This window comes from Homalodisca vitripennis, chromosome 1 (assembly GCF_021130785.1).
Source record: "Homalodisca vitripennis isolate AUS2020 chromosome 1, UT_GWSS_2.1, whole genome shotgun sequence".
Classification (NCBI taxonomy): domain Eukaryota; kingdom Metazoa; phylum Arthropoda; class Insecta; order Hemiptera; family Cicadellidae; genus Homalodisca; species Homalodisca vitripennis.
In genome coordinates this window covers 168,435,940-168,462,891 of record NC_060207.1, presented here as the reverse complement: position 1 = coordinate 168,462,891, position 26,952 = coordinate 168,435,940, and the positions used below count along the sequence as shown (strand labels likewise).

Here is a 26,952-nt window from a genome sequence, read left to right as displayed (position 1 = left end):
GCAGCAGTGGAAAGTATGTTTTGAATTTTAGGATTGATCAATTTAATATTAACTTTACGTTATAGAGTTTTCAATAATACACTTAGGAGTAAACTAGTAATAATATTTGACTGAAATCTACTACAAACGATAACAAAATATATGATCAGGCTAGTTAAAGTGTAAGGTATAGAACCAACCTTCTCACCAGACGGCAGAGTTGCTATGAATGCTTCTGACCACATGAGAATCCCTGTTGTCTCTCGGTCAGAGCCTCCACGCCAGGCAAAGCCTTCAAGTGGGGCATCGTCCGCCCCCAACCAGTCCCCTCCACTTTTCCCTACGCTCACTGATGTATACTGTCACATTAAAACAAGAAATACTAATTGTTAAAAATTAAACACAAACATTTTTTCTTAAATTACTAAGAGCTGCACAGCTTTTTAACACAATAAATTAACCTGTTCATAATTTATACATTTATTGATACCTATGCAAAGGTTTTTTTTAAGTACACACAATATTTACGTGTTATAATAATAAAAATTGTAGGTACTTATACATTTTATAAAACAGATTAAACAACAAATTTTGGTGTAATAAATAACCTTTGCACAATTATCTTACTGTTTTATTTAGCTATAAGTTCTACAATAGACTTATAGTGTGGAAATAAAAACTACAATCTGACAGTATACACCAAATAAAATTAATAAACAAATACAAGGAACACATTGTTGATCTGCACATCAAAATCTTATTATGTTAAAACATTTTAAAACCATCTCAATAAAAATCAAATACAGTTTTTAGTTATTCTTTGAAAGTAGATTCTGATTGCTTCAAAATACCAATATAAGTCAAATAAACAGCATTACTTACAAAAGTGATGGTTTTAAAATTAAATATAAAATTAAAATTCATTAAAAACTTATAGCGTATATAAAAAATATAGCGTTTTATAACATTTATTTGAAACTAAAACATTATATTTTGAAATGTTTGGGTGAATTTTATTTTGATTTATTTTATTTCCATTTATTTTTCCCCTAATAACTAAACCAAAATATGCTAACCTTTGCTTTCATGTAGCGCAGAAAGAAGTCAAGCAAAAATGACTTGCCCTTGCGGAAGGCACCAGCAACAGATACCACAACTACATGTTTGTCTTTCACCTCTGGATGCAAGAGTACTCTTGACAAGGCCACTTCATCGAGCTCAAACTGATGTTTGGGTTTGGCCAACACCACCTGAACGGGTTCTGACAGAGTCTGGTCGTCTCCCACCATCGTCACGTCGTTGTCAACTATCTTTTCCGGTTCTATTATATATTTTGTTTCTAACTTCTCAAATTGTTTCTTTTCCTCAACCACTTTGGGTTGAGAAGTCTTCAGTATTGATTTCTTTGGTGGATATTGTTTCACCTCGTCCGTCTTTAGGATCACTTTATTCGCCTCTACCTTTTGAGGTACCGATTCTAATTCTTTTTTATTCAGACGAAAAAGACTTCCTACTTCCAAATCTTTCTGGGCGAATTTATGAAGTTCTGAATCTATTTTTGTCTGCGATTCAGCTTTGAGGACTTCTTTAAGTGGCACCTTTGTTATCTCTACGTCCTTTACAAACACCTGAAAAGTAGCCTTCAATGGTTCGCCCTCACTGTCATCAGACTCTTCTGCCTTCGTTATCTCTTTTTTCAACTGTGCCTCAACAACATCAGGTGCCAGTTTGTTCAGTGATTTCCTACGTACCGGTCTTTGTACCACCTTTTCAACCTGGTCATCAATCAAGTTAGGTGGGATGTCGTCCAGATCTTCGTCCAGAAGTGGGAGTGTTGTAGTGAGGCCAATCGCTGGCGACTTATCCCTCGGTCTGCGCCTAGGTCTTTCTGTAACAACAACAGAGGTAGTAATCACCACTAAATAAAAAAAATAATTGAGAAAAAGAAAAAAACTTGAGAAAATGCAATATTTATGGTAAATTTATACTTTTAATACCATAATGTAATTAAATTTATGTTTAATACAAGTCATTACGTAATGATTGATTTTTTACAATACATACATTATAATTTCCAGAAATAACCTCCAACAGTTCTTCAAATTTTTCTCATTATAACTCATCAATCAAATATTTGTATTTATGAAAATTAAATTAGTGACATTTTAAAGAAAATAATTAGTCTCTAAGTAAATGTCACTTATTCCAGTGAGATTTATCACATCCAATTTTTTTTAATACATCAATATTTTATTTGAAGTAAACAATCAAGAAAATATGAAGTGCAAAATATGGCACACACTTTCCTCTTTGCTTACCAGTTCTTGGCGATAGAAAAAGTTTCATTTATTAATATCTTGAAAACTGTTCCAAGATACCAACAAATTGTTAACCCTCCATCAGGCGCTTAAAATTAGAAACACCATCAGGCGCTCACGGAGGTTTCCTCCAGGTTAGCGAATAATGGATATCATAGTCGTTTAAACTGTTTTTATTTGTTTAAAAATTCATACGGATTTAATTACAATGTAATATATTCATTTTTAGAAATTAAATAAAAATTACTCTTTTATGTAATGAATTTTCCAAATAAGAAATTCAAAATCTTAAAAAATGTTATTGTATTATAACAACATGATTTAATTTAAGGAATAATGCAATTAATTTTAAAAATATTTAACCTACTGTAATAATGGAAATTAATTTAGTTTTTAACTTCTTACAAAAATAACTTACTTCAATTTTTGAGATATTATACAATTGTAATGACACTTATTACTCTGACAAAAAAAAAAAAAAAAAAAAATGTATTCTTTACTAAAATTTTTTTAAACACTACACAAAGTTTCAAAACATTTTCCTTCTGGTTCTTATAACGAAAATGTTCACTCCATAAACAGTACTGAAATATTCCCTAGCGCACTGGTACTGTACTGACAAGTCTCTCGTCTTCATTCTCCATTTCACAAAATTCAAATAAAATATATTGTAAAACTTAAAAAGAAACTATCACAGGTCACACATTTAGGCGCACACGGATTATTACTCCATAAAAACTAAACACAATAAGGCGCTCACGGAGATTTCGTCCAAGCACTACAAACACAACATCGGGCGCTCACGGAGGAATCGTCCAGTCTCGCACGGAAGTAGACCTCACACTGACAGATTTTGATAAAGATAAGCGGGAGGCTATTGTTTCGCTTCCCTGAAAAATGCTCGTGAATTACACTGCGGGAAACGTCTGCCAACATCAGAAAAGTAGTACTATTTTTAATAAAAAATACACGGAGGAAAACTCCGTTTAGCGCCCGATGTAGGGTTAATAACAAAATGTTTATATGTTATAAGCATTAAAAGAACTCTTTATAAGTTCACAAATAATGGAGTTGTGAAATTTTAAAGTTTGATCAAACGTCACGTTTAAAACAAAATGGAATACCAAGATGGCAAACAAACTTAACTGAAACATTTAACAAGATCGGTTTTTGTACCGTTTCAACTTGTTTGGGCTTTATTTGAGATTATAGTTTCCACAAGCCATGTTATACAAAAACCATAAGTTCTCTTCACAGACGAAACAAGAATAAGTCTAAATACCTCAGATGGATACCAATTAGTTTGGAGAAGGCGAAATGAGAGGTATGCTCTAATCTGCATTTCTTCTAAAGTGACTTTTGTTATGGATATTTCATGATTTGGGCAGGTGTTAATTTTGAAGATCGTATAGAGCTATGAACAGACGACCTTGAAAGTTAATGTGGAACCCTTTGCACCCTTCATAGATCCAGATTTCACCTTAATGGATTATAATGCCTGGTACTCTGCAGCTTCAGTGGCAGACCTCCACGAAATGAAGGTATTGAAGCATTGGATTGGCCACCTAGGAGCCAGGATCTAAATCTGATTTAACACATCTGCGACAACCTCAATAGAGCTTGCAGAAAACATTGCTGAGCTGGAAATAGCTGTACATGAAAAATGGTAAAACTTGTCACAGGAAGACATCCAATACCTGATCAAAAGGATGCAGAGGAGGCTATCCTTGGCTGTTATTGCAGCAAAGGGGTAATACAGGATATTAGAAAAAACAATGGGGATTTGTATTCCTAAAAGTTTTTGGTGTAGCTAACATTTTTTATTAATTAAAATTTTTACAGATAGTTGATTTTTGTTTTTATTTAATTAAAACCGGGTGAATAACTCCTTATTCCTCAAAAAATGATATCAGCATAGTTTTTTACCTTTGACTTCACAGCAAGCACATCTCTCACATGGATCCCTCCAGTTTAGTTGATCAATCGTACTGAATACACAATTCATCACCAATTACAATTAATTTTTTAAAATTCTGGATTTGTATCAGCACCATTCTTCAAAGTTACTTGAATCCTAAACTATCTACTCCTTCTGCTCTTACATAAAAAAATATGGAACAAATTTTACACACGATTTCCTCTTTCCCCAAAACACTACGTACATTATTGAGGGCACTACCAACCTGCTTAGCTATTAATTTAATGCTGAGTCATTGATTTTTAGAGAGTAATGCAATCCTATTCAAAAGTTTTTTCTATATTCTCAGACTTTTCACTATATGCTTTATGCATAATCTTTTGTGTTTCTGATGCAGTATTACTGCATTTAAAACAAAACTCAGCTGCAGATCTTTGTTCCATTTTACAAAAACTGACACCACTCTCGTAGTAAACAAATAAATTTAATTGATTGATCAATTTTACTGCTTTCCATTCAGATAAAAAAATTGTGAACGCAGATAAAAATTTAAGCTACGTAATTCAGAACCTTTCCGAAAGATTGCATCACTTGTAAGTGTCAGTATGAAAAAACAGCCTAGAAACCTTTTGAAGGCACTGTGTGAATAGAAAATGGTGGATAGTGCCAAAACTAAACGCAAAAAAAAGACTTTCATATAATGTTTTCCATGTTTTTTAAACTCAAATGATGTGTATAATAAAAAAATGTATAGCTATAATATCCTGTTGCATAGGGAAAAAGAAAATGAAAGGGCTCTGTGAGGCCCCAAATATTTCACACAACTGCTAAACTGCATCAATTCCTTTAGCCTCTTAAAAACATAAAACTTACGTATATCAAATGTTTTAGAAAAACAAATTCACATTTTTGGGACTCTTTCTAAATATATTTACTATTTTAAACCTAAAGAATCAATCAAAATCTTTCTGGATTTAAAAAGTAGCACCTATACAAGTAGTCTACACTTTAGGTTTGATAAACTCAATTACACTATTTTAAATATAGTGTAAAATTATGCATTGCATTTGTCTTATTATTACACAAGAGAATAAGAACAATTTTAACTCGAGGCTTCGAACTTCATGTAAACAAATTTAATCATAATTATAAAATGTAAAATCAAATAAATTTTAAATTACCCTCTTATAATTTAAAATTTAAAAAAGTCCATAATACTCATATATGGGTTTGAAACTACAATAATCTACCTAATTAATATAAAAAACTTCTCATAAGTAAAATTTATAAAGAAATCTTACTACTCACTTTGAGAATAATTTGAAGCTCTGTTTATTCAATATCATTGATTGTATGATAAGCCTAATTGATTTAAGTTGTTTCAGTGATTTATAATGGCCACTGAACAACGAATTCTTACTTTACAGTATATGTGAAAACATTATTTGGATACATTTGATAAATAAATGAAAATTTTCCATATGTTCTGCTATGGACTGTCGATTATTAATATTATTATTGGTAAATTCATATAAGGAAAATACTTTTATTTATGTTTGAGTCTTGTAAGTGTCAACACTTACTACAAAACTTACTGGAGGCAGACCACCCGTTTGTGATGTATAGCGGCTGAACAGAGAAATCTACCGTCTTTGTTTTAACGAAAAAACCCCTATATTTTGACCTCAAATAATGTATGAAAATAGTTTTTAACACCTAAAACTACCCCAAAATAGAACTTTCTTTTAGGGGGGAGTTGCACAGGGGTATTTTTTTAAAAGGTTTTCAAATGTAAAGATAGGTTGACCAAACCGCATTTTATGTCTTTCACTAATCATTTTGAAAAACAGGTTTTAATTTATTTAATTTATGGTATACAGGGTGATTAAAAAGCCAAAATCAAAATTTTTATCCAAGGTTACCAAAGCAGTACTTTTTATAAAAATATAAAATACTTGTCACTTCAGCAATTTTATTTTTTTTTTTAAATAGTTAAATTGTAGGGCATTTCAAACTTGCAAAACCTAAAAAATTCAAATGACAAGGTATGACTTTCATTGGTATGACCTGTTTAATGAAAGTGAAAGGTGTAGTACTTGCTACTGTAATTTTTTAGGTTTTATAAGTTTTAAATATCTTAAAATTGAACTATTTAAAACATTGAAAATTTTCTGAAAAGTGACACCTGTAACATTTTTAGAAAGTAAGAACAATTCTTTGGTAACACTGTTTAAAAATTGGGATCAGAAACTTTAAGGTTGAAATATGGGTGTTTTCATTAAAACGAAAAAGGTAGGTTCTTCAGTTCAGCCGCTATAGATCGCGGCTGGATGGTTTGCGTCACCCTGCATAAGTTATGACATTTGAACCTGTTCTGTAATTACATTTTTGTGATGAAAGAACATATTGTATTGTTGCAATAAGAACAAAACAATATTAAATTGTCATACAATATATAATGTGTAATAAAATAAGTAAATGTTTTAATTTGAACCAAAACTAATATCTAGAATGTTTCTACTGCTCTAAAGTGTCTGAAATTAATTCAGAAAATATGTCACATATATGTTATCTTGTCAAGAGAATATGAGCAATAAACTGCACTTCTAACAACTTCACTAGCTTATCATTTTAGATTAAAAGCTTTCAGGTCTTGATACCATTATATAACAATTTAGTGATAATTATCGATACATGTAACATTAATTTTGTCATAGTGTGAAAATTATTTTAGTAATAATTGTATTTTACTTACATTCAAAATTGATAATATAATACAGGGTGTTCAAAACTAATGTCAGGGGAAGTTCCAGTGTATTCTAGAGGGAATAACAAACCCTATTGTGTATTCAGAAACCAAGCCTCTGAGAACTATAAGATCCTAAACTTGTGCAAAAACATAGGACTTCTGCCATGCCCAAAATAAAACACTCAATGACAATACATTTGTTGTATTATGAGAAATTTAATTTTAGGGGATTTCTTTAATGTAATAAAGGGCATGTTGCCAGTATCAATTAAGTTATGTACAGAATTTCAACATCCAGTGGAAAACATAATATATAAGTGGACAAACAGATAGAAGAAAAGTTTTACCAAAACCTTTAATAATAAAATTTCAAGTTTATAGTTCAATTTTCAAGATGCCTTGTTAACGCTCAGCCAAAGCCATGGAGAGACATGCACCATCATCAATCTCTGTTTTGTCTATATATATATATATATATATATATATAAATAAACCGATACAAAATGTAACGCAAGTTGTACCGACCAGTTGAACAAAGTAACCTAATTAAAGGGGTTGACACGTCAAATAACTGAACTAATTTTGTTTACTAATGAGATCAATGTAAAAATGTTAGTTAATGCTCAGCCAAATCCCATTGACTGACATGCACCATTATCAAACTTGATATTGTTTACATAGAAATGAAGCTTCATGCAAAACTTTAAGGCTATAGATAAGTTTGTTGCTGAGATATTGTGTGATCTGCTAAACAGACCCGGAACTTCTTGACACGTTTATTTAACCATTTCGACAAAACATCGAGTTCCGAAGAAGTAAACTGTTCCAGGTCCATTCTGATTGAACTAGTTCCAGTTCTTTTGGCACATATCCATTCCCTACTTATAAAAACTTATGAACAGCTGATTTAAAACTTTGCATGTACTCCTCTTGATTATTTATAAAATTTTAACCCAGAATTCTTATTTAAAATACACTACAACTTATGAGTCTTATGGAATTGGAACACTATGTTACAATGTGTACTACAATTTAAACAATATTCTAAGTGGAAAGTCTGGAAAAATAGCTAAACATACACAACTACTACTGAAATATTTTTAAAATGAAAATGAAATACTTAATAGCTGATACTAAAAACACTGCCAATACAATAGGCTTGGCATCAATTTAAAAGAGCAAGTTACAACAAATATTATAATAATGATAAAAACCAGTGACAATAAATGTAATTATTAAAAAAACTGTAGTATTTTGCTTATTCATTTGCCTGTATTTTAGTTAAAAATGGAACAACTGGTGTTTATAAATATTTCAGCCACCCAGAACAATTCGCTGAGTTCACTGTTAAAGTTGAAACAGTGAAATAAAATTAGTCTCGTGATAATCATAATAAAAATATAAAACCTGATTTTTAAATTTTAAAACCTCAATAGACTTCCAATTATCAAACTGTTGAATCCAAACTTAACAAGTGTAATAATGCCTGATTAAAAAAATATCTATTGCTAAAACATTATTTTCTAGTATAAAATTGCAAATTGATAAGTCAATTAGGTCACTTACCCAAAATGCCAGTCTTGGCAAACTGAATGAATCTTTCTAAACAAATATCCATGAATAACATGATTGAAAAATTTCAATTAAACAAACAAAATAATCTAATAGAACTCTGTTTCACTAAATCAGAAAATAGTTGAACTTGCCTTATCCTGCCTGTTTAACAACCAGTTAAAGACTGGCAGAGACAGGCCAGTGCCCATTATCACAGATTCAGATCAGTAATCACATTATCAAAGATAACAAAGACCTGAAATACCTCCTTCATGTTTTCCTAGCTATTTGATAAATTATTTTAATTATAATCATTGTGTATGAACCACAAATATTAATAAAGACCAAACTTAAGAATGATAAGTAGTGTAAGCTATAAGTAATTAAGTAGTGATGATAATTAGTAATAGAATGCAATATTTATATTAACAAAAATATAAAAAGAATTAAGAATGTGGTAGAATAGAAAATGTTCCAATCTCACTAATGTCATAAATGTGAAAGTTCCTTTGATTTTTTGTTTTGTTTTCACACATAAATGATTTAACCCATTGTACTGAAATTTTACATGGACATTCCTAGGGTATCTATAATACAGGCCTATTCTTATTTTGAAAATATCTCCGGGCTACGCTCCACTGGTTTCTAAAGCAGTTAAAAATCCCATCTTGGTCTCTAAAGTTGTGAAATATTAATTGAAAGAGCCTGTTAAATCTAATCAACTGTTCTGTGTAAACATTGCAATATGACAGCACAACCACATGTTTAATTAATTAAACCACTATTTTTAATTTGTTCACACATTTATAGAGTGAAAGCATAAAGTAAGTTTGATAGTAAAAACACATCTTATTTAAACGTCGTGGTAACAAGACAAACCAATTAATTTATTCTGGATTTTATTTAATGAACAAAATTGTGAATGTAAGGTACTGAATTTGGTTTCCTTAGACATTGTGAGACGGTTATTTACAGTAGCTGAAGGAATAAAAATGGAGGGACTGAGCATTTACATGATTTAACAAACCATTCGCTCCGTGACTACAATTTAAGGAAACAAGCGAGCGCAGTGAGACCGTGATTATAACAAGCAGAATCACAAAGCAATACACAAGACACTAAACGCAATTTTTATGACAGACAATTGTCGAGGGAACATTACATCCATTTCCCACTGAAGAGGTATACGATACTGATTAGGTATATAAATACAGATATAATTCCTAGACTGGATCAAGGAAATAGTATGATATAGCAAACATGGCTTGGGAGACAAGAACTTTACTGCATCATGTTTCATATTTACATATGGATGACAACTGTCATAGTGTAAGTATTGAAATGTATAATAATTATTGATGTTGATTATAGTTTTCAATAACTATCTATATGCGTACAATTTAGAAAACTGTAAGGTTTTGAATCCAACCTAATTACAAAATTATATATAGGTACATATGTGTTTCTTGGTACAAAATGTAAAACACCAATTTTGCATTTTAAATATAATTAATTTGAAATAGAAGTAGAAAACCTAAAATAAAAAATAACTCACGATTTTGCTTCACCTTTGGTCCTCTTTAATCATGAACACTGAAAAATGGGTACCTGATGACTAATTCCATTTTTTAAAATTTCATAGGACCCTATTGTATTACATCATAAGTGGTTTCACTAAGAAAGGTATGAACTTCAATTTTGGAGTTCATGTACATTAGTCTAACATAGTTCAAATCTTACTGAAATTGTAGGAGCTATTCAATCAAATTCTCAGAATGTTACACACAATTGCGGGTGGCTTCGCAGGGGGATGTGCTTGTACAGTGTTCAAAATGGAAAATCTTGAGAAACTACGAGGGCAAATCAAATATAAACGGTAATTTTGCTGTTGACTGTACTGTGGACGTGATGCGGTTGTGGGCGATTGTCGTTTTTTCTTAATAGGAGTGGGGGGAACTGCTTGCTTCACACTAGCGTTGTGTTCTGCCTTCAGTACAGCCATGACCGAGCAAGAGGTACATCCATCTGTTGCGCAACGCATCGTCATAAAATTAAAAAAAAATGAAGGTGTTAAGCCTTCGGAAATTTTTACTCGTTTGCAGGCACAGTTTGGGGACACTACTCTGTCTCAAAATCGAGTGTATACGTGGGCCAGAGAATTTAGGGATGGCCGAGAACATGCTTGAAAACGAAAGTCACGGTCGACGCCCAAGGTCAAGTCTTACAGATGACAACATTAGTGCGGTTCGACAGCTTATTGAAGGTGATCACCAGTTAACTGTTCAAGAAATCTCGTCGGAAATTAGTATCAGCTACGGGAGTGTTCAGTCTGCAATCACAGACCATCTTGGCTTCAGAAAAATTAGTGCTCGCTGGGTTCCGAAGTTGTTGACCGGAAATCAAAAACAGGTCAGGTCAGAGATTGCTGGGAGACTCCTGCAACGATTTCAAGAAGAAGGTGAAGATTTTTTGAGGCGCATCGTCACATGTGATGAGACGTGGGTCCACCATTACACTCCCGAATCGAAAATGGCAAGTAAGGAGTGGCGAAGGAAGGATGAAGGCTGCCCAGTGAAAGCCAAAACTCGTCTCTCAGCCGGAAAAGTTCTTGCAACAATTTTTGTTGACTCAAGGGGAGTTCTACTCATTGATTTTCTTCACGATCAACGAACAGTGATTGCGGCTTACAACTGCCAGGTGCTACAGTCAGCAAAAACCAGTTACCGGAACAAAAGACGAGGTGTGCCCATTAGAGATGTCATCCTTCTCCATGACAACGCAAGGCCTCACACCGCATAGTTGACAAGGGATAAATTGGAAGAAATGGGCTGGGAAACTCTCGAACACCCTCCTTACAGTCCAGACCTGTCCCCTTGTGACTACTTTTTGTTTGTGCCCCTGAAAGAATCACTTGGAGGAAAACGATTTGAAAACAATGAAGACGTCGAAAAGCACTTGCGCGATTGGTTAACAACTCGCCCTCAATCTTTTTATGAACATGGAATATTCAAGCTTCCAAATCGGTGGCAGAAGTGTGTAGATAATGCAGGAGACTACATTGGAAAATGTTGAAGGTATAGTTTCTGTATAATATTATTCAATAAATATAATTAAGAAAATTACCGTTTATATTTGATTTGCCTAGTAGTTAGTTTAGTTGATTCATAACACTATTAATCTGATACCTTTACTCATCTTCTATCTTTTCCGTTGCTCTAAAGTTAGTAAAAATAATTTGTTTAAAGATTTCAACATTGTATTTATTAAGTTTATACCATTTTGTGTTGTTACCAACATTATTTACCATCATTCATGAATAGTTTGACAAATATTACCATATTTGACGAAACATCACAAAAGGAACAAAAAAATGGATAGTTGGAATATGTTTCTTAGAAGTAATAGAATTGTGGACAAAACTTGATCACCTGTTGATATATTTAATTTACGATGTTTATAATAAAATAGTCAAATGTATTATTAAATCTTATATAACTTTTGTCATAAGTATTGTGCAAATGGCTTTGCTAGAATTTACGGACAAAAAATTTGTTCTAACAATGCCCATCGGATGTAAAATAAATTGAAGTCGTTTTAATAACTGTATTATAATGAATGACATGACTACTGAGCTTTAATGTAAGCCTTCCTTAATGTTTATTTTTAATGGAATGATGATCATAGGTGTCATTTTTTATACTTTTATCACTGTTAACACATCGATCAGGTATAGGTGAAAAGAAACACTATCATTTATCTATTTGTGTGTTTAACATTGTCTTGCTAGAGAGTAGTTTTAACTGTGAAGATAGTTACTGAAATATGTGCTTTTCTACGACAAGCGTGCGTGAGTGCACACACACACACACACACACACACACACACACACACACACACACACACACACACACACACACACACACACAGCTTTTAAGGAGTGAATTCCTGAGCGATTCAATCTTTTAAATTATGTGATTAGTAAGCATGTATAAATTTAGGCTATTTATTGTAGTGTTGTAATTCTTTTTTTAACTATGAAATTATAATTATATGCATGATTATGTTTACTTCTGGTACATGTTATGGTACTACATCTTATCTTGGACATCCCCCCCATTGTGTTATGACTCACACATGTAGTGTAAAAAGGAAATGTTTAGTGAATAATTCAAAATAAATGTTGTAACAAACTTAGCCTTTTTGTAGGTACATATACTGACTAACATCAAATTTCTCTTCAATAAAACATACAACATTATGTATTTTCCTAAAATTATATAATATTTATGCTATCTCAGGTTTTTATTGCAATGATTATTTTGGGTGTAAGTCTCACCATTCAAAATTAAACTATTTGGCTGGGAGAAAAATACTTATTATTTATAGTGTTATGTTTATACACTCTAATTATACAGGTATATATATATATATATATATATATATATATATATATATATATATAATACATATAGGTTTATAGTTATAAAGTATTTTTTTTTTAATATATTTCTAAAGTATGCCAAAAATAATATCTAAAACTGTCTCGCCATTTCAGAAAGTTTCAACTGTGACTTCGCAAGGATTAATATAATCATAAAAATCTCAAAACTCAGAAAAGTATTAGAACCGCGTAGGGTACTAGCCCTTATGAAATGATTTTGTGATGCAGAATTTGGGACAGTCTTGGAACAGTTTTTTAAAATGTAACTAATAGCTTAGACATGTCTTTGCTGTGCAAAATATCACCAGAATGTTCAAAAGATTAATTAAAATTAATATTAAACAAATATTTAGAGCACATACAAAATTATTTGAATATTGTTTCAAAGAAAAATACAAAAATATCTTGACAACATTTATAGAAAAGTTTTTGTTACCTTGTTCTTAATATCACATTTTAATTTCTTCTAGTTAGTAGTTAGTTTTAATATTATTAGCTGTATGTCACCTGTGTTCACTGCTTATAATATTAATTACTAAACATGTATCTAGTGTTGTATGCTATTTATTTTTATCTGATTACATTTTGTAAAATAGGCAATCTATTTAGCCATAGAGCTTACTCTTTAAACTGAGCCCTATAATCTCAGGAAAAACAACACAGCCCTTCCTTAAATACAAGTAAAAAAAAACTCCCAAGATGAAGAGCATAGAACTGCTTGGTTTTTCCACAGAATAATAATTCAGACTGTGGCAAGAGCAATAGATGGCAGACATGCAGGCAGAGTAAGACCTACACTTAACCGTGACCTCATGGCTGAGACAGGCACTGCCTTCACTAATGACCTGCCCGGCCTTCAAATATCTCCTCTGATTCCCCCTGCTGCCACAGCAGTTCCATTGCGTTTGCGTTACATCACTTCACACTCAGGTGAAAGCCCCTGGTGCTATCCTGTTTGCATACGTAATTCTTCTTAATCTATATGATTGATCCGTCTCGGATTCAACATTCACTTCTAATCAAGTCATAGCCATCTTTAGAGGATTTAGAATATTATTATTTTGTAATTTGTAAGGATTTTATGATCACTTTCTGGGATGCTTTATATTTATCTGAATTGGAAAATAATTATTTCCTAAAATTATTTTTATGTTTACCATATTGTTACAACAAAATCTTTGTTTAAAATCCACACTGACTGAGAACCAAATACAGTAAATTACTAATAAATAAATAAAGTATGTACTCCCTTAACCCACCTTACCTGAGTTTGGAATTTCGCTGGACTGCAGAAATATTGGTAGGGCAGTTAATTAATAATTAATTCCTCATCTCTACATTATATGAATACTATGCCTTATTAGATATCAAAATCCTTAAGTTGTTGATAAAAAGCAATTCAAGAAATACTTGGTTGAGATAAACCAATTACATCAACTAGTATATTGGAGTAAAAGTATAATTTTCTCCACGATTTCTCTAAGGTAAACTAAAATTGGGTATTACTTACTTCTAAGAACATAAACAATTAGGTAAAAGATCAATTGATCTATAGGCAGCTAAGAAGGAATTTACCATATAGAATACTAAAATTTTGAAATAACATTTCTAAAAAGTTGAAATCATATCTTAGTAACCATTATTATCTAGTTGATACAATAATGATAATTATACATGTAATGGATGCAACAGCTAATAAAGTTAATTGCTTGTGACAAGGCTATCAAGATAGCAATCCTATGCCTTGAAATAATTGACCAATTTAAAAAATCAAACATATTTGGATATTTAATATATACCAATTTTAATAAAAATGGGATTTATAACATTTCTAACAATTTGCCACCTAAAACAAAAAGTGGCATAATTTTAAAAAGGACAATTTTTCCTTGATTTTGACTTTAAAACCACCTGAAAAAAGTTAACCATGCTATGTAATAACTCTTGTGAATAGGAATACACACATAAACTTATTTATGACTACAACTGTTGCTCACGAAAAAAAATTTACAATGAGATATAATTTAACTTTGTTCATGGTCTCTTAAAAAAATTGTGTTATGGCCATGTTGTGTTTGTAGTGATGTTTACAAATGGTCATGTTTATAAAATCAGGATATGTTTGAACTCGCATAGGAGTTTACTGTTTTATTAAGGTAAATATGTTTATTTTATCCTGGTAGAATATAATAAGTATCTGCGGTTCTATTTTTTTCTTTTTGTACTTGTGCTGGCAATCCAGGTTACATAAAGGATTCCTATTTATTTTGCAAAAAATTGTTCTTGGTTGTTTATTTATGAACAAAAATTATATAAATTTGTTCTGTTAAAATTATTAATTTTGTATGAAATAAATTTGACTATTGTTTGTTGAATGAATTCAAGATTATTTTATTTTATAGCATTTTATATTTTTAAGCAAAAAATAATTCATAATGTCTTATTTTTGTTTTGAAGCTAAATAAAAATATGTTATATGCTATTTACGTTGTATTGGTTTTTAAATATAATTCTTAACTTACAAAATAGTAATGTAATTTACAAAAGAAGAAGAGACCAATTTTACAACTAACATTACAATATTTTTAAAACATACTAATATATAACAAACATTGATTGAACAATGGTGAACTAACAAGAGGTGAATGACACTTTAAAAAACAAACAACATTAATATTCGTTTTGGTTTTTACACAGTAATATCATGTTCAAATCTACTTGTGATTGTAATATATTCGCTGCCATATAAAACTGCAATCAACGAATTTAGATGAAAAGTAGACAAAATAAATTATACATTTAGTGTGTATTCTAATCAACACGAGAGCTCTGTCATTCTTGTCATTTAAAGGTAGCTATCAAAATTATTTTCAAAAATTATGAATTATTAACTTAAGAGCAAAGTAAAAACTAAGCAGTAAAATTTCTCTATTAACAATTTCTTGATAACACTAATTTTATAACACAGATCTTTGGCAATAATTAAGATCTTTCATATGCTAATAAACCTATAAAATGGAAGTATGGAGTATAGCAGGACCTGATAGAAAGTACTAAAAGTTTTCGAACAGACTGCCTGTCCTTTACCTAAAACAAAAAGAGTTATCAATTGGATCAAGAGGACCTATATACCAAGTCTCTAGGACCTTTCTTGCAAGAGTTATTACACAGATAGATGGACGATTATAAGATTGGTCCTGTTGGGTTCTTAACGAATACAATAATTTATCAATGAATTACGAGTGAAACATGAAAAGTAAGGTGCTTTCAAAAATGTATAGATACTTAAGGTCATATTCTCATATCAATCTATTCTGTTTGTTTTGTTTGACTATTTCAAACAATTTGAAACTGATTAAAAGACATGAAGAGGAGGCATCATATTTACTGGTATAGTCAGCTTAATGATTGACTTAATTGGACAAATGAGAGTGAGTCAGTTGAGATTGCGGCCGGGCAAGTATTCCAAAAGTGCTACAATAGAAAGATGGAGGAAGGCCAATACTTCTCAGTTGGATTTGGCAGCGTGCTTTCCACATCCGTCTGTGTAAACACCCAAGCCACCTTATACTGGAGTACAATCGTATTGGAAGTGGCCTGTGAAATCATTTCATCAATAAAGGTAATCCAAATTTTAAACATTTATATAAAAATGTGCAGAAAATCTTTAAACATTTGTGCCAAAGCAAAAAGTGCCATACTAATATTTTTATAAATCAATTAAATTTGTGTACATTTCTCTTCATCTCTGTTTCTTTTTACAAATCTTCCAGTTTTCACAATGCTGTAAAACATAAACCGGGTTTCAAAGTTAAATAAAATGTGTTTTTAATTTTTGAACCTTGCAAAATTTAATAAAATAACAAAACACCTTAATAAACACTAATAACTACAATACTATACTGAGTTTATTTTTTCCTTTACCCCAAAAGATATTTACTTTAGAGGAATAAAACAAGAACGTAAACATTTTATACCTCGGAATCAAAAATGTATATACAATTGACAATTTGCAAACATGTTCATGAGGTTGATTATAAACTATAGTGTTTTACTGTTATGTTCTAAAATATACAAAATGTGTATTACAATATAGTAAACACTGCACCTCACATTTCACTACAGCTAAAAAAAACCAATCTTGAAAAGATAATTACAAGGCTAACATCTAGCCGAAAAAAAAAAACTCCCTTCTGATTCATTTTACAGTTCTCTTGAATGATTCGTTGTCACTTATTATGTATATATTGTAATAGAAAGAGAATATTTTGCTTGTAAAATAACAGAAAAATATCTAATTAAACACACATAGACATTGATATAAACACAACAAATGCAATTGGCAAAACCAAGCTGTTGGATTCTAACCATACTAGCAAAACATTGAAAAACAAAATTGAAAGACATATTATAAGAAATTTGTGTGTTGTATCATCATACTAGTACTAGTTGATAAACACTAAAAGATCATGAGTATTTATGTATGATTGAAATACAGACAATTTAATAGCGTATAAGGAGCCACTACAACAAACTTCAGGAGGTGATTCCTGACTTAAAAGACAAACTTTAAGAAAAGATATTGCTAGATTTTCAATTTGTCTGACTTGAAATGTATTTTATTTAAAACATTTAGTACAGAATTTTAAGCTACACAACTATTACATAAAATATGTTAGTTATTTGTCTTAATATGACAACATTTACATAAAAATAAAGGAAATAGTTTGACTGGTAGTGAAACGGTAAGAAGACTATCACTTTTAGCAGAGTGTTGAGTCCATATAAATTATTTAACTCCTGAACCATGGTTGTGTGAGCATTGGAGCAGATGAAATGTACAAATTTCAATTAACATGTAAAGAATCATATGTAGTTCTATACAGTATACAGAATTTTGATAATTTCTCTAGAAATCTTCAAGGCCTCTGTCACGAGTGATTCCATTGTTTTACAAGTTTGTTTGTTTAATGATTATGTTATGTAACAAATAATAAATACACAGTGAACAAACACTACACCTGTATTTTAGCTATAATTGAAAATACTGAAGACTTCAAATGAAAAATCCTAACGATATTGCAGCAAGTTTTCATTTGATAATTGATGCATGTTCTGACTTTTTTAATTTTTGCTTAAATTACAATATACAGATTCTCAATGTTTTGTTTCATTATATTTCTTTGCCATTATTTTATGTAAGAAAATCTAGTTTTCAAAATTAATAAATTATAGTTCCTGGAAATTTTTAACTCTTTTCATGGCAGTATATATATATATTTTTTTTGGGGGATACATGCTATGGATACATAAATGCTAAACGGATACATGCTATGTAAAGGGTTAATTTCATGTTATAATAATCATTACAAAAAATATAGTCCACACTAAGAGACTGTAGCAAATGTTTTGTTGATAATTTTATTTTTTTATAAATTTTATTTCTAAGGTTCTCCCATAATGTGGTGTACTGTAAATGGAGTTTTAGTTTATATTAAGAATCTGATCTCAATTATTATAATTTTCTTCTTAGATAAAGTAATGTTACTTGTATAGTAGAAATTGGAAATAGGAGAGAAGAACTGGAAGCAAAAAAAGATTCACTGATCCCCCGTATTCCACATTATACTTACAAAATTCAAATGTTCTGATTGGAATGCACATGTCTAGTGCCCAGCCAGTTTATTCATATATATGCATTCCAATCAGAAAATTTATATTTTTGTAAGTAGAATGTAATATAGAATTTAGTTTATAATTAATATATAAACTTCACAACTACAGAAACATTTTACATATAGCCATCAAAAATCAATAGTGAGATATCAATGAACTTGTCTTCAGTAGGACATGACAGATCATGGACACCTTACCCACACAGCCTCATCAACAATTAATATGTGTGCTCTGTACTAACAAATGTCGAACTGAGCTATGATAATGATAATTGTGTTTGTTACTGATGGATAAATTACATAACTTGTTAGTCTACTAAGAAGACTAAGTGAAATTAGACTTAAGTTTCAAAGACATGTTGAAAGTTTTTAAAATAGAAATGTTTATAAAAGTTATAACATTAAGAAAGCATAAGTTACCTATAAATGATTTAATATATAAAAAAACAAGACATTATCCTACATAATAAAGCCTATGTAATAGTTGGAATTATATATACATAGTGTATATATCAATTATTTCTAGTCGGAATCCTAAAACTAACTAAAAGTTTTTAAATAGACTCACAAAATAGAAGAAATTATAAAACCAATTTAACTGTACATTGTTTGATTTAATGGCTCTGGAAACTATACTGACTTGGATGAATACAAAAACAATTTACCGGGAGGTCTTCTGCGAGAAGCCATCTTAGGAAGGGTTTCACTATAACCTAGCACTGATAGGACGAAGCACCACTACAACAGCATGGCGAGTAGGCAGCTACTGTCAGGGCTACATCGGTTCCTTGGTCCCACTGCTTGCGATATTTTTGGCTACCTCTTCTCTGCCAAGTATCTGACCAGCCGATTCAATGCATTTCTTGTTAAAATGTTTTATACAGATTACGCCATTTTGTACTTCAATTATACAATGGATATAATTGAAGCATTTTTGCATATTTTAACAATATGTATATGAATTTCAAAATATTGTTACTGTGATCAAAATAAGTGTAATTAAAGCGAACAATCTGGTTTAATTGTTTCTACCTGTTGTCTCCTTTTTTTGAGTAGGCCTAAAAAGTTATCAATATTACAATTGAATAAAAAAGATTCTCCATTATCATCCAGGGTTCCTAATCAATCTTAATTATCAAATTCAAGCTCTTTCAAGGTTCTCACGGTACAAAAATAATAATTTCACGGTCGATAGTTTTATGACATTATACAAATAAAAAAAAATAGTGTTTTCACACAGAGTAGCCGATTTCAATATCTAACGCCAAAACGTGCCACGATTGCGTGCGTGGCCTAGGCCTCAGCACTTTGGCGTCTGTTACCGGTCTCGCGTCTCAACTCAGCTTCAATACCAGTGTGTTTCGTTTCTCAGACGCGGCGAAATAATATAATAACTTAAAACTTTTCCTATTTCACTAAGAATGTCGACGATTTGTGCATAAATGGACGGATGCATCTAAAAAGGAGGAATTCATTTACGCTCTTGGCTACGATACAAGCAGGGAGCAGTATACGTCCAACGGCATGGTTTGCTAAATAATGAGCACAGAGGGATAACATTTGCCGCTTGAATCATGTCAGAAATCCTACTATTAATCGGCCCGTAGGAGCGGTTCACACGAGCGAGAATTGCGCAAGCCTAATCACGGCAACTCGCGGAGATCGGTCCTGGCGCGATTTAGAGAGGTTTCACATGGGCCACAAAACGCCGACGGAACGCAGAAAAGCCGGTGGCTGTGGCAGCGATATCGCGGGACTCTTTTAAACAGGACGCCCACTGCGAACGGAACAGCCCGGCCCGGCCAGGATTTTGTAGGATGTCAAGATAAACGTAATCTTATGGACATCCGCCCACTGCGATGACCGGCTTGGGCCAGCCCAGCCCGGACCGGCCATTTATACTCTGTCAAAATGCATACGATCAAATAGACAGCCGACCACTGCGAGAGGCCCGGCCCGGCCCCGGCGGACTCGGCTCACGCGGCACCGGCAGTCGTACCAAGAGCCGACCGAGGCCGGGCCGGTCGCAGTGGTCGGCTGTCTATTTGATCGTTTGCATTTTGACATCTCAAGAAAGGCCGGAAGGGTGGTGATGTATGTTGTGTTGGGGAGATAACCCTTCTACATGGTATCCTTTACCTGCCCAGAGATTTTTGCCACTCTCCGAAAGAACCTACAACAATGCAGATTGTTGTATTTGGCCTTTTGAGAAAAATGGATAGTTGCGTGTGTTCAGACGAAAAACTTATAAAACAGTGCGCCTTGCATACATTTATACAATCCAGCACATAAAAGTTATCACGACTCGTGGGCAACGAAAGAAAAATCGTGGGAGGAAATAGCAATTTCACGAAATGCCACTGGTAAGTTCCAAATATTTAAACCCTAGAACTAGTTATCGTTTCTCCAGTGCTGGTACACATATCCAGGCTGATTCATTCATTTTTATTTAACCTACTTTGAAGTATGCTTGTTCAAATAAAATTATACGGCTCGTAGTTATAAAGTTTATACCTCCATCATGAAAATGATAGTCATGGAAGAAATTGCTTATTGAGTAATTCTTACAATGCTCGCCTCCTTTGTTTTTCGTCAGATTTGTAAATATTCTGTTTCACAATATCAAGACAGCAAAATATTGGGTGTGTGCGTATATTAATTATTTTGATCATCAGGAATAATTGAATTATACCCTATATCACTGTTAATGTAATATAAAGGATATCAAGTTTGATTGATTTTGACACTGATGCGATGTATAGTGAAATATAATAATTGATATTATTGTCATTCATATTTGCAGTACACTACTACTCTTGAAATGCCAAACTGTTTAAACCCTTAGCTAATGGGAGTAGATATCACGGTGGTAACGTAGAAAGGGCTGACAGAGCCGGGCCGGGCCGGTCGTAGTGGGCGAAGGTAGGCCGGAGTGAAGCGGGCCTTTATGTGAAGTCAAAATACACGCAATCAAATGGACACCCGCCTACTGCGACCGGCCCAGCCCGGACCTGTCTTATACTCTGTCAAAATGCATACGATCAAATGGACACCCGCCCACTGCGAGCGGTCCGGGCGGACTCGGCCCACACGGCACCAGCATAGTCACCCCAAGAGCCGACCGAGATCGAGCCGGGCCGGTCGCAGTGGGCGGGTGTCCATTTGATTGCATGCATTTCGACATTTCGAGAAGGCCGGAAAGGAGGTGATGGTATGGTGGGTTTGGGATACCCCTTCTACATGGTGTTTATCTGTCTAGAGTTTTTCCATTCTCCGAACGTACCCTCAGCAGTGCCGGTCGTTGTATTGATCCCTTTAGGAAAATGGTTAGTTGCGTATATTCAGACGAAATCTTGTAAGAGATCTGGGAAGACATAAGCAAATTCACCACATGCTACCCTCTTTAGATTGATATCGTGAATCCAGTTACTCGGTTCTCTTTTGCTTAGTTCATAGCAAGCTACAGCTATCATAATGTCTTCTTCGTCAGTATTTGTATCTTCACAACTTAACATGTTTAGTAAAACACGACTAGAAGTAGTAACAGTGATTTCACAACGATAAATCAACGTAGTGTGAAGTTAGAGAGAGACTACTGATTGCGCTGGTGCACATGGAGTATATATCACGGCGATGACGTAACAAGGGCTGACCGGGCAGGTCGCAGTGGGCCGGGCCGGGCCCTTCGTAGTGGGCGGAGGTAGGCCGGAGTGGGCTGGGCCGGTCGCAGTGGGCGTCGTGCTTTAGACGGCCAATGCAAGTTTCGGCGTTCTACTACGACTCAAGTTCCTCTTCCCCGCCTCATTCAGTAGTAGTCTCTTGATGAAACATTATTGAAGAATATTTTTCATAATGCTTCGCTGGTCCGTGATTTAAGACGACACAGAAGAGACTTAAAAGTACCAAGTAGTTTAGAGTTTATTCAGTCTTTGAGTTCCTGGTTTTTATCAAGTCAGAGTTACTTAATGCACTTATAGCTTAGAGCAGACGCCAGAATTAAAAAAAAACTTATTACCAAATGTCCGAAAAACTATTAAACGAACAAGTGTGGAATATTAACTAGTTTCTTGATTCCACAACAAAGGATTACACTCTACTTTTATTGTAAGCCGTTCAAAATTTAAGTAGCACATTTTTAACAACAAACAAATGTTAATATCAAACAAACCTGTATTCAAGCTGAGTTGAGACGTTGGAACCGGCAACGCCCTAAGTGCTGAGTGCTGGGCCACTGCATACGCTCGTTGCGCGTTTTGGTACTGAAACACTGAAATCGGCCACACTATGTGAAAGCACCGATGCCCATATCCATTTTTTGCAACTTCATAAACCCAACAGGCGAGCAGTCGGCGATAGAGATCGAAAAGCTGAGTTCGGCGTTTTTGGCCCGTATGAGACCTGCCTAAGCAGTGTATTAAATCACATTATGGAGCGGTTCACACGAGCGAGCGCGAGCTGACCAATCGCAGCCGACCGTAACGTGCAGACTCGACGATCATAAACAACCGCCCACCACTACAGGATCGCAGCTGACAGCAGCGATGTAGTGTATATGTGGGAGCATTGGAAGGATTCAGAGAGGCTACCAGTCGATCGCCGATAGTGGTGGACACTCTATTCTTCTTGTAATATGAATGCCGGTGTGTTTGGCATTCTTGGCATCTTGGACATCACAATTATCAATGTTTCGTATCAATAAATATTATTACGTTTATTAATTGTCCGCTAAAATAAATATTCGTTTTTATATTATTTTTATATAGGATGAAATGTTATATATTGCGTTATTAGCAACACTAAAATGTAGAAAACTACTAAATAAAAAAAATTACCATATTTTTAATACAGAAAATAGTAAGCTACATTAATTACTCTTGCAGTTAAGCACAATTGTAATCTCATAACATTGTACTAAAAATATATACGGGTAAATGAACAACAAACATTTATAAAAAAAAACAAAAAGGTAGGGCTCATCGTTGACAATGACAGGTTATTCATGTAAGTGTTTTAATATAAATGACATTATTACAAATCTTTAGTAGATACTATTTAAACTATATTATGATTCGGATTGGATGTAGGGGAAAGTAATTTACTCTTTTAGCTGATCAGAAAAAGTAATTGCATTTTGCATTAATTAATTAATTTGTATGTTAAACTAGAAAAGGAAGAAGTTTATATTTCAGTAATATTTTTTAACAGCAAACATAACATTTTATCACGCGAATTAGTATACAAATTTAGGCGTAATGTTGACATGATCCCCTTAGTAAAATAACCAAATCAAATGCACTTTTCTTGTCATGCAATACTACTGGTGGGAAAAAATCAGTTATAAAGTACTATAATTGTAAAATAAATAACAATAATAAATTGTCAAGTAAACAAAAACAATTCACAAGTATGGGTATATTTTTCTAAGACGATTTATCTGATTATAAATGACAAAAGAAAATCAAATAAAAATAAATCGAAGTTCTGATTTAGTAGTTAGCCTACAAATATCACATGAAATATTGCAAATAAAAAAAAAACGATGGACTCCTCTCCAACGAAATCCATCGATATAAATATTTCGAGAAAAATTGGCACGTCCACGAGGTTGACCGATCGACTGCAACGACCAGTAGTAAGTAGCCAGTGAAAAGCGTTCAACGCTCCCCCAACGCTACTATGTCGCCGGGACTGCGACACGCCGCTGTCGGCTGCGATTTAGTAGTGTTAGCAATTGTTTGCGATCGTCGCTCCTACACGCAACGGTCGGCCAGCTCGCGCTCGATCGAGTAAACTGCCCCATCTAATCTGGTACACTAGTAAATAGCGCCAAGACCGATCGCCGCGAGTTGTCGCGATTATGCTTGCGCTATCCTCGCTCACGTGTGAACCAGGGCTTACGAGAGAGTCACTGCGATGAAGCGTGTTGATCCATTTAATTGCAAGTTGTAGACATATTCATGGTTTGTACATAAAATTCACGGCTTATTTCAGAAGTTTTCACGGTGAGCTAAATTCACGTGAAGTTTCACGGTCGGGTGGAGACCCTGATATGTGACTAATTTGCACTTACTAAGAAACTTTGTATCACAACATGTAGATAAGTTGAAGACTGGATGAAAAACTACAAGTAAAGAGGTGCCTAGACAGATTTAAAATACAATTTTACTGTTAATGGCGAAAGGATCTTGATATGTGTTTCTCAGTACCTAAGGTATTTCAGAAGAGTTTAAAAATTTAAGTTATAAAAAAGTCATATTTGAGGACTTTAAAATGAATGTGGAGGCTGAAAACCAAAATTAGTACATTAAGTAAAAAAGAATAGGAAAATGAAAAAAAAAAATATTCAATTTGTAGAAAATAATTACAATATAGCACACAAAGTGAAATGAGAAACAATATCTACATTCACGTTTCTCAGAAAAAAGTTATGTTTAAAAAAATAAAAATCTACTACTAGCAATATCTCTTATTTTATGGTGTATGATGTTAAAAATCTGTAATTAATTGCCTTTCTGCAGGCCAGAGAAAGAATGTGTTCTATGTGCATAAATAAGTTCAAAGCAACAAACTTGTTGACAACAAAGAAGATATTATGTGTATGTTTTTATTTGCAACACATCTTCTGTGAAATGTAACAGGATTATCTTATATATTTGCCACTGTTCAGTGATATAAAACGTCAGTAACTCCAATAAACGTTAAAATAAATAAATCATACCAATGAGTTGTGATCACCATTTAATATTGGCAAGTATACAGTAGTGGATAGTTATATTAGTGTTTGTTTTATCAAACGCATGTCTTAAGATAGTGAGTATGGAGTTGACACTCAGCATGTTTGTTGCGATTCCTGTCTTAAGCATATAACAACGCTTAGGTATGATTTGTTTATTTTGACCTATGTCATGTTAATATGTTATGTTAATTATTCACCTGACGGAGGGATCAGACTTCATATTTCTGAAGGTTTGGTTAGGTTAGGTTAGGTTTTCTTCCTAAACGGTCTTCTGCGACTAATCTAATGGAATTTTCTTTTAATATTTCTTCTGAACTCAATGTTGGGGGTAGGCTGGATGTAATATATACAGATTTTTCTAAGGCATTTGACAAAGTTAACCATGATATTCTGTTAAATAAATTATTAAATTTGGGGTTCTCAATGAGGGCTTGCAGTTTGATGGCTTCATATCTAAAAAATCGACCTCAGTATGTCTCAATTTCTGGTACTAGATCTTCAATATTTCACAGTTCCTCGGGTGTGCCCCAGGGCTCAAATTTGGGGCCTCTTCTTTTCTTAATTTTTATTAATGATCTACCAGACTGCTTCTCTGACTGCAAGTGTTTGTTGTTTGCTGATGATTTAAAAATATTCAAACCAATAAACAGTACATTAGATACACAACTGTTACAAATCTCAATTGATCAACTTAGTTCCTGGTGTTTATTTAATAAATTATATCTCAATGTCCAGAAATGTTTTGCTATGTCATACTCTCGGAGAAATGTTTCTATCAATAATTTATATCATATTGGAAGTACTCCGTTAAAGTCAGTCAATACAATAAAGGACTTGGGCATAATCTTTGATTCCACTCTTACTTTTAATGATCACGTATATAGCTTGATAGCTGAATCTTATAAGCTGTTAGGGTTTGTTAAAAGAAATACTAGGTCTTTCCAAGATACAGAAGCCATAATAAGGTTGTACCAAACTTTAATCAGAAGCAAATTGGAATACTGTGCGGTAGTGTGGGATTCAATAACCAAGTCTGATTGTGATAAAATAGAAATTCTCCAGAACAAATTTCTAAGATATTTATATTTCAAAAGATTTTCTCGTTCATGTCCCTTTGATTTTCCTACTTCCGATTTGAGAAACATTTTTGCTGCCCCTAAACTGTCTCTGAGAAGAAAACTTTCATTAGCATCCTTAACACACAAAGTTTTAAATGGTTCTATCGATAGCAGGTTTTTATTAGAGAACATTCATTTATATGTACCTGGACGAAGTGTAAGAACATTTAATTTGTTTTCCTTACCAAGGTGTAAAACACTGTCACATTTTAACTTTCCTTTATATAAAATATTGAGATTATTAAATTGTTATGCTTCCGATCTAGATGTTTTTAATGATAAGTTAAGTGTATTTTTAATGAAATGTAGCAACCTTTTTGATTTAGATTAGTTATATTGATATTCCTTTTTAGTTTAACTAATTGAGTTTAGAGTTATTCATAGAATTAGTTTAAGTTTAGATAAAAATATGCTTTTGGTTATTTTTTAACGTGACTGTCAGAATATTATTTTCATTATAACTT

General features: G+C 32.8%; 1 protein-coding gene across 3 annotated transcripts in view; it reads right to left on the bottom strand.

The window, feature by feature from the left end:
- LOC124352710 (atlastin-like) overlaps window positions 1–23,046 on the bottom strand; it is a 32,625-nt gene extending 9,579 nt beyond the window's left edge. Inside the window, exons 1-3 of one of the 3 annotated variants that reach the window (XM_046802334.1) lie at window positions 22,803–23,046; window positions 1,056–1,867; window positions 180–338 (exon numbers count right to left, since the gene is read on the bottom strand). In XM_046802334.1, coding sequence (XP_046658290.1) covers window positions 180–338; window positions 1,056–1,268 — 372 coding nt within the window. In that variant the 5' untranslated portion in view covers window positions 1,269–1,867; window positions 22,803–23,046. Of the gene's footprint in view, window positions 1–179; window positions 339–1,055; window positions 1,868–8,530; window positions 8,702–19,299; window positions 19,440–22,802 lie in introns of those variants that run through there. The other 2 variants (XM_046802333.1, XM_046802332.1) reach the window with 2 other exon arrangements.
- Between the last annotated feature and the right edge of the window lie 3,906 nt (window positions 23,047–26,952).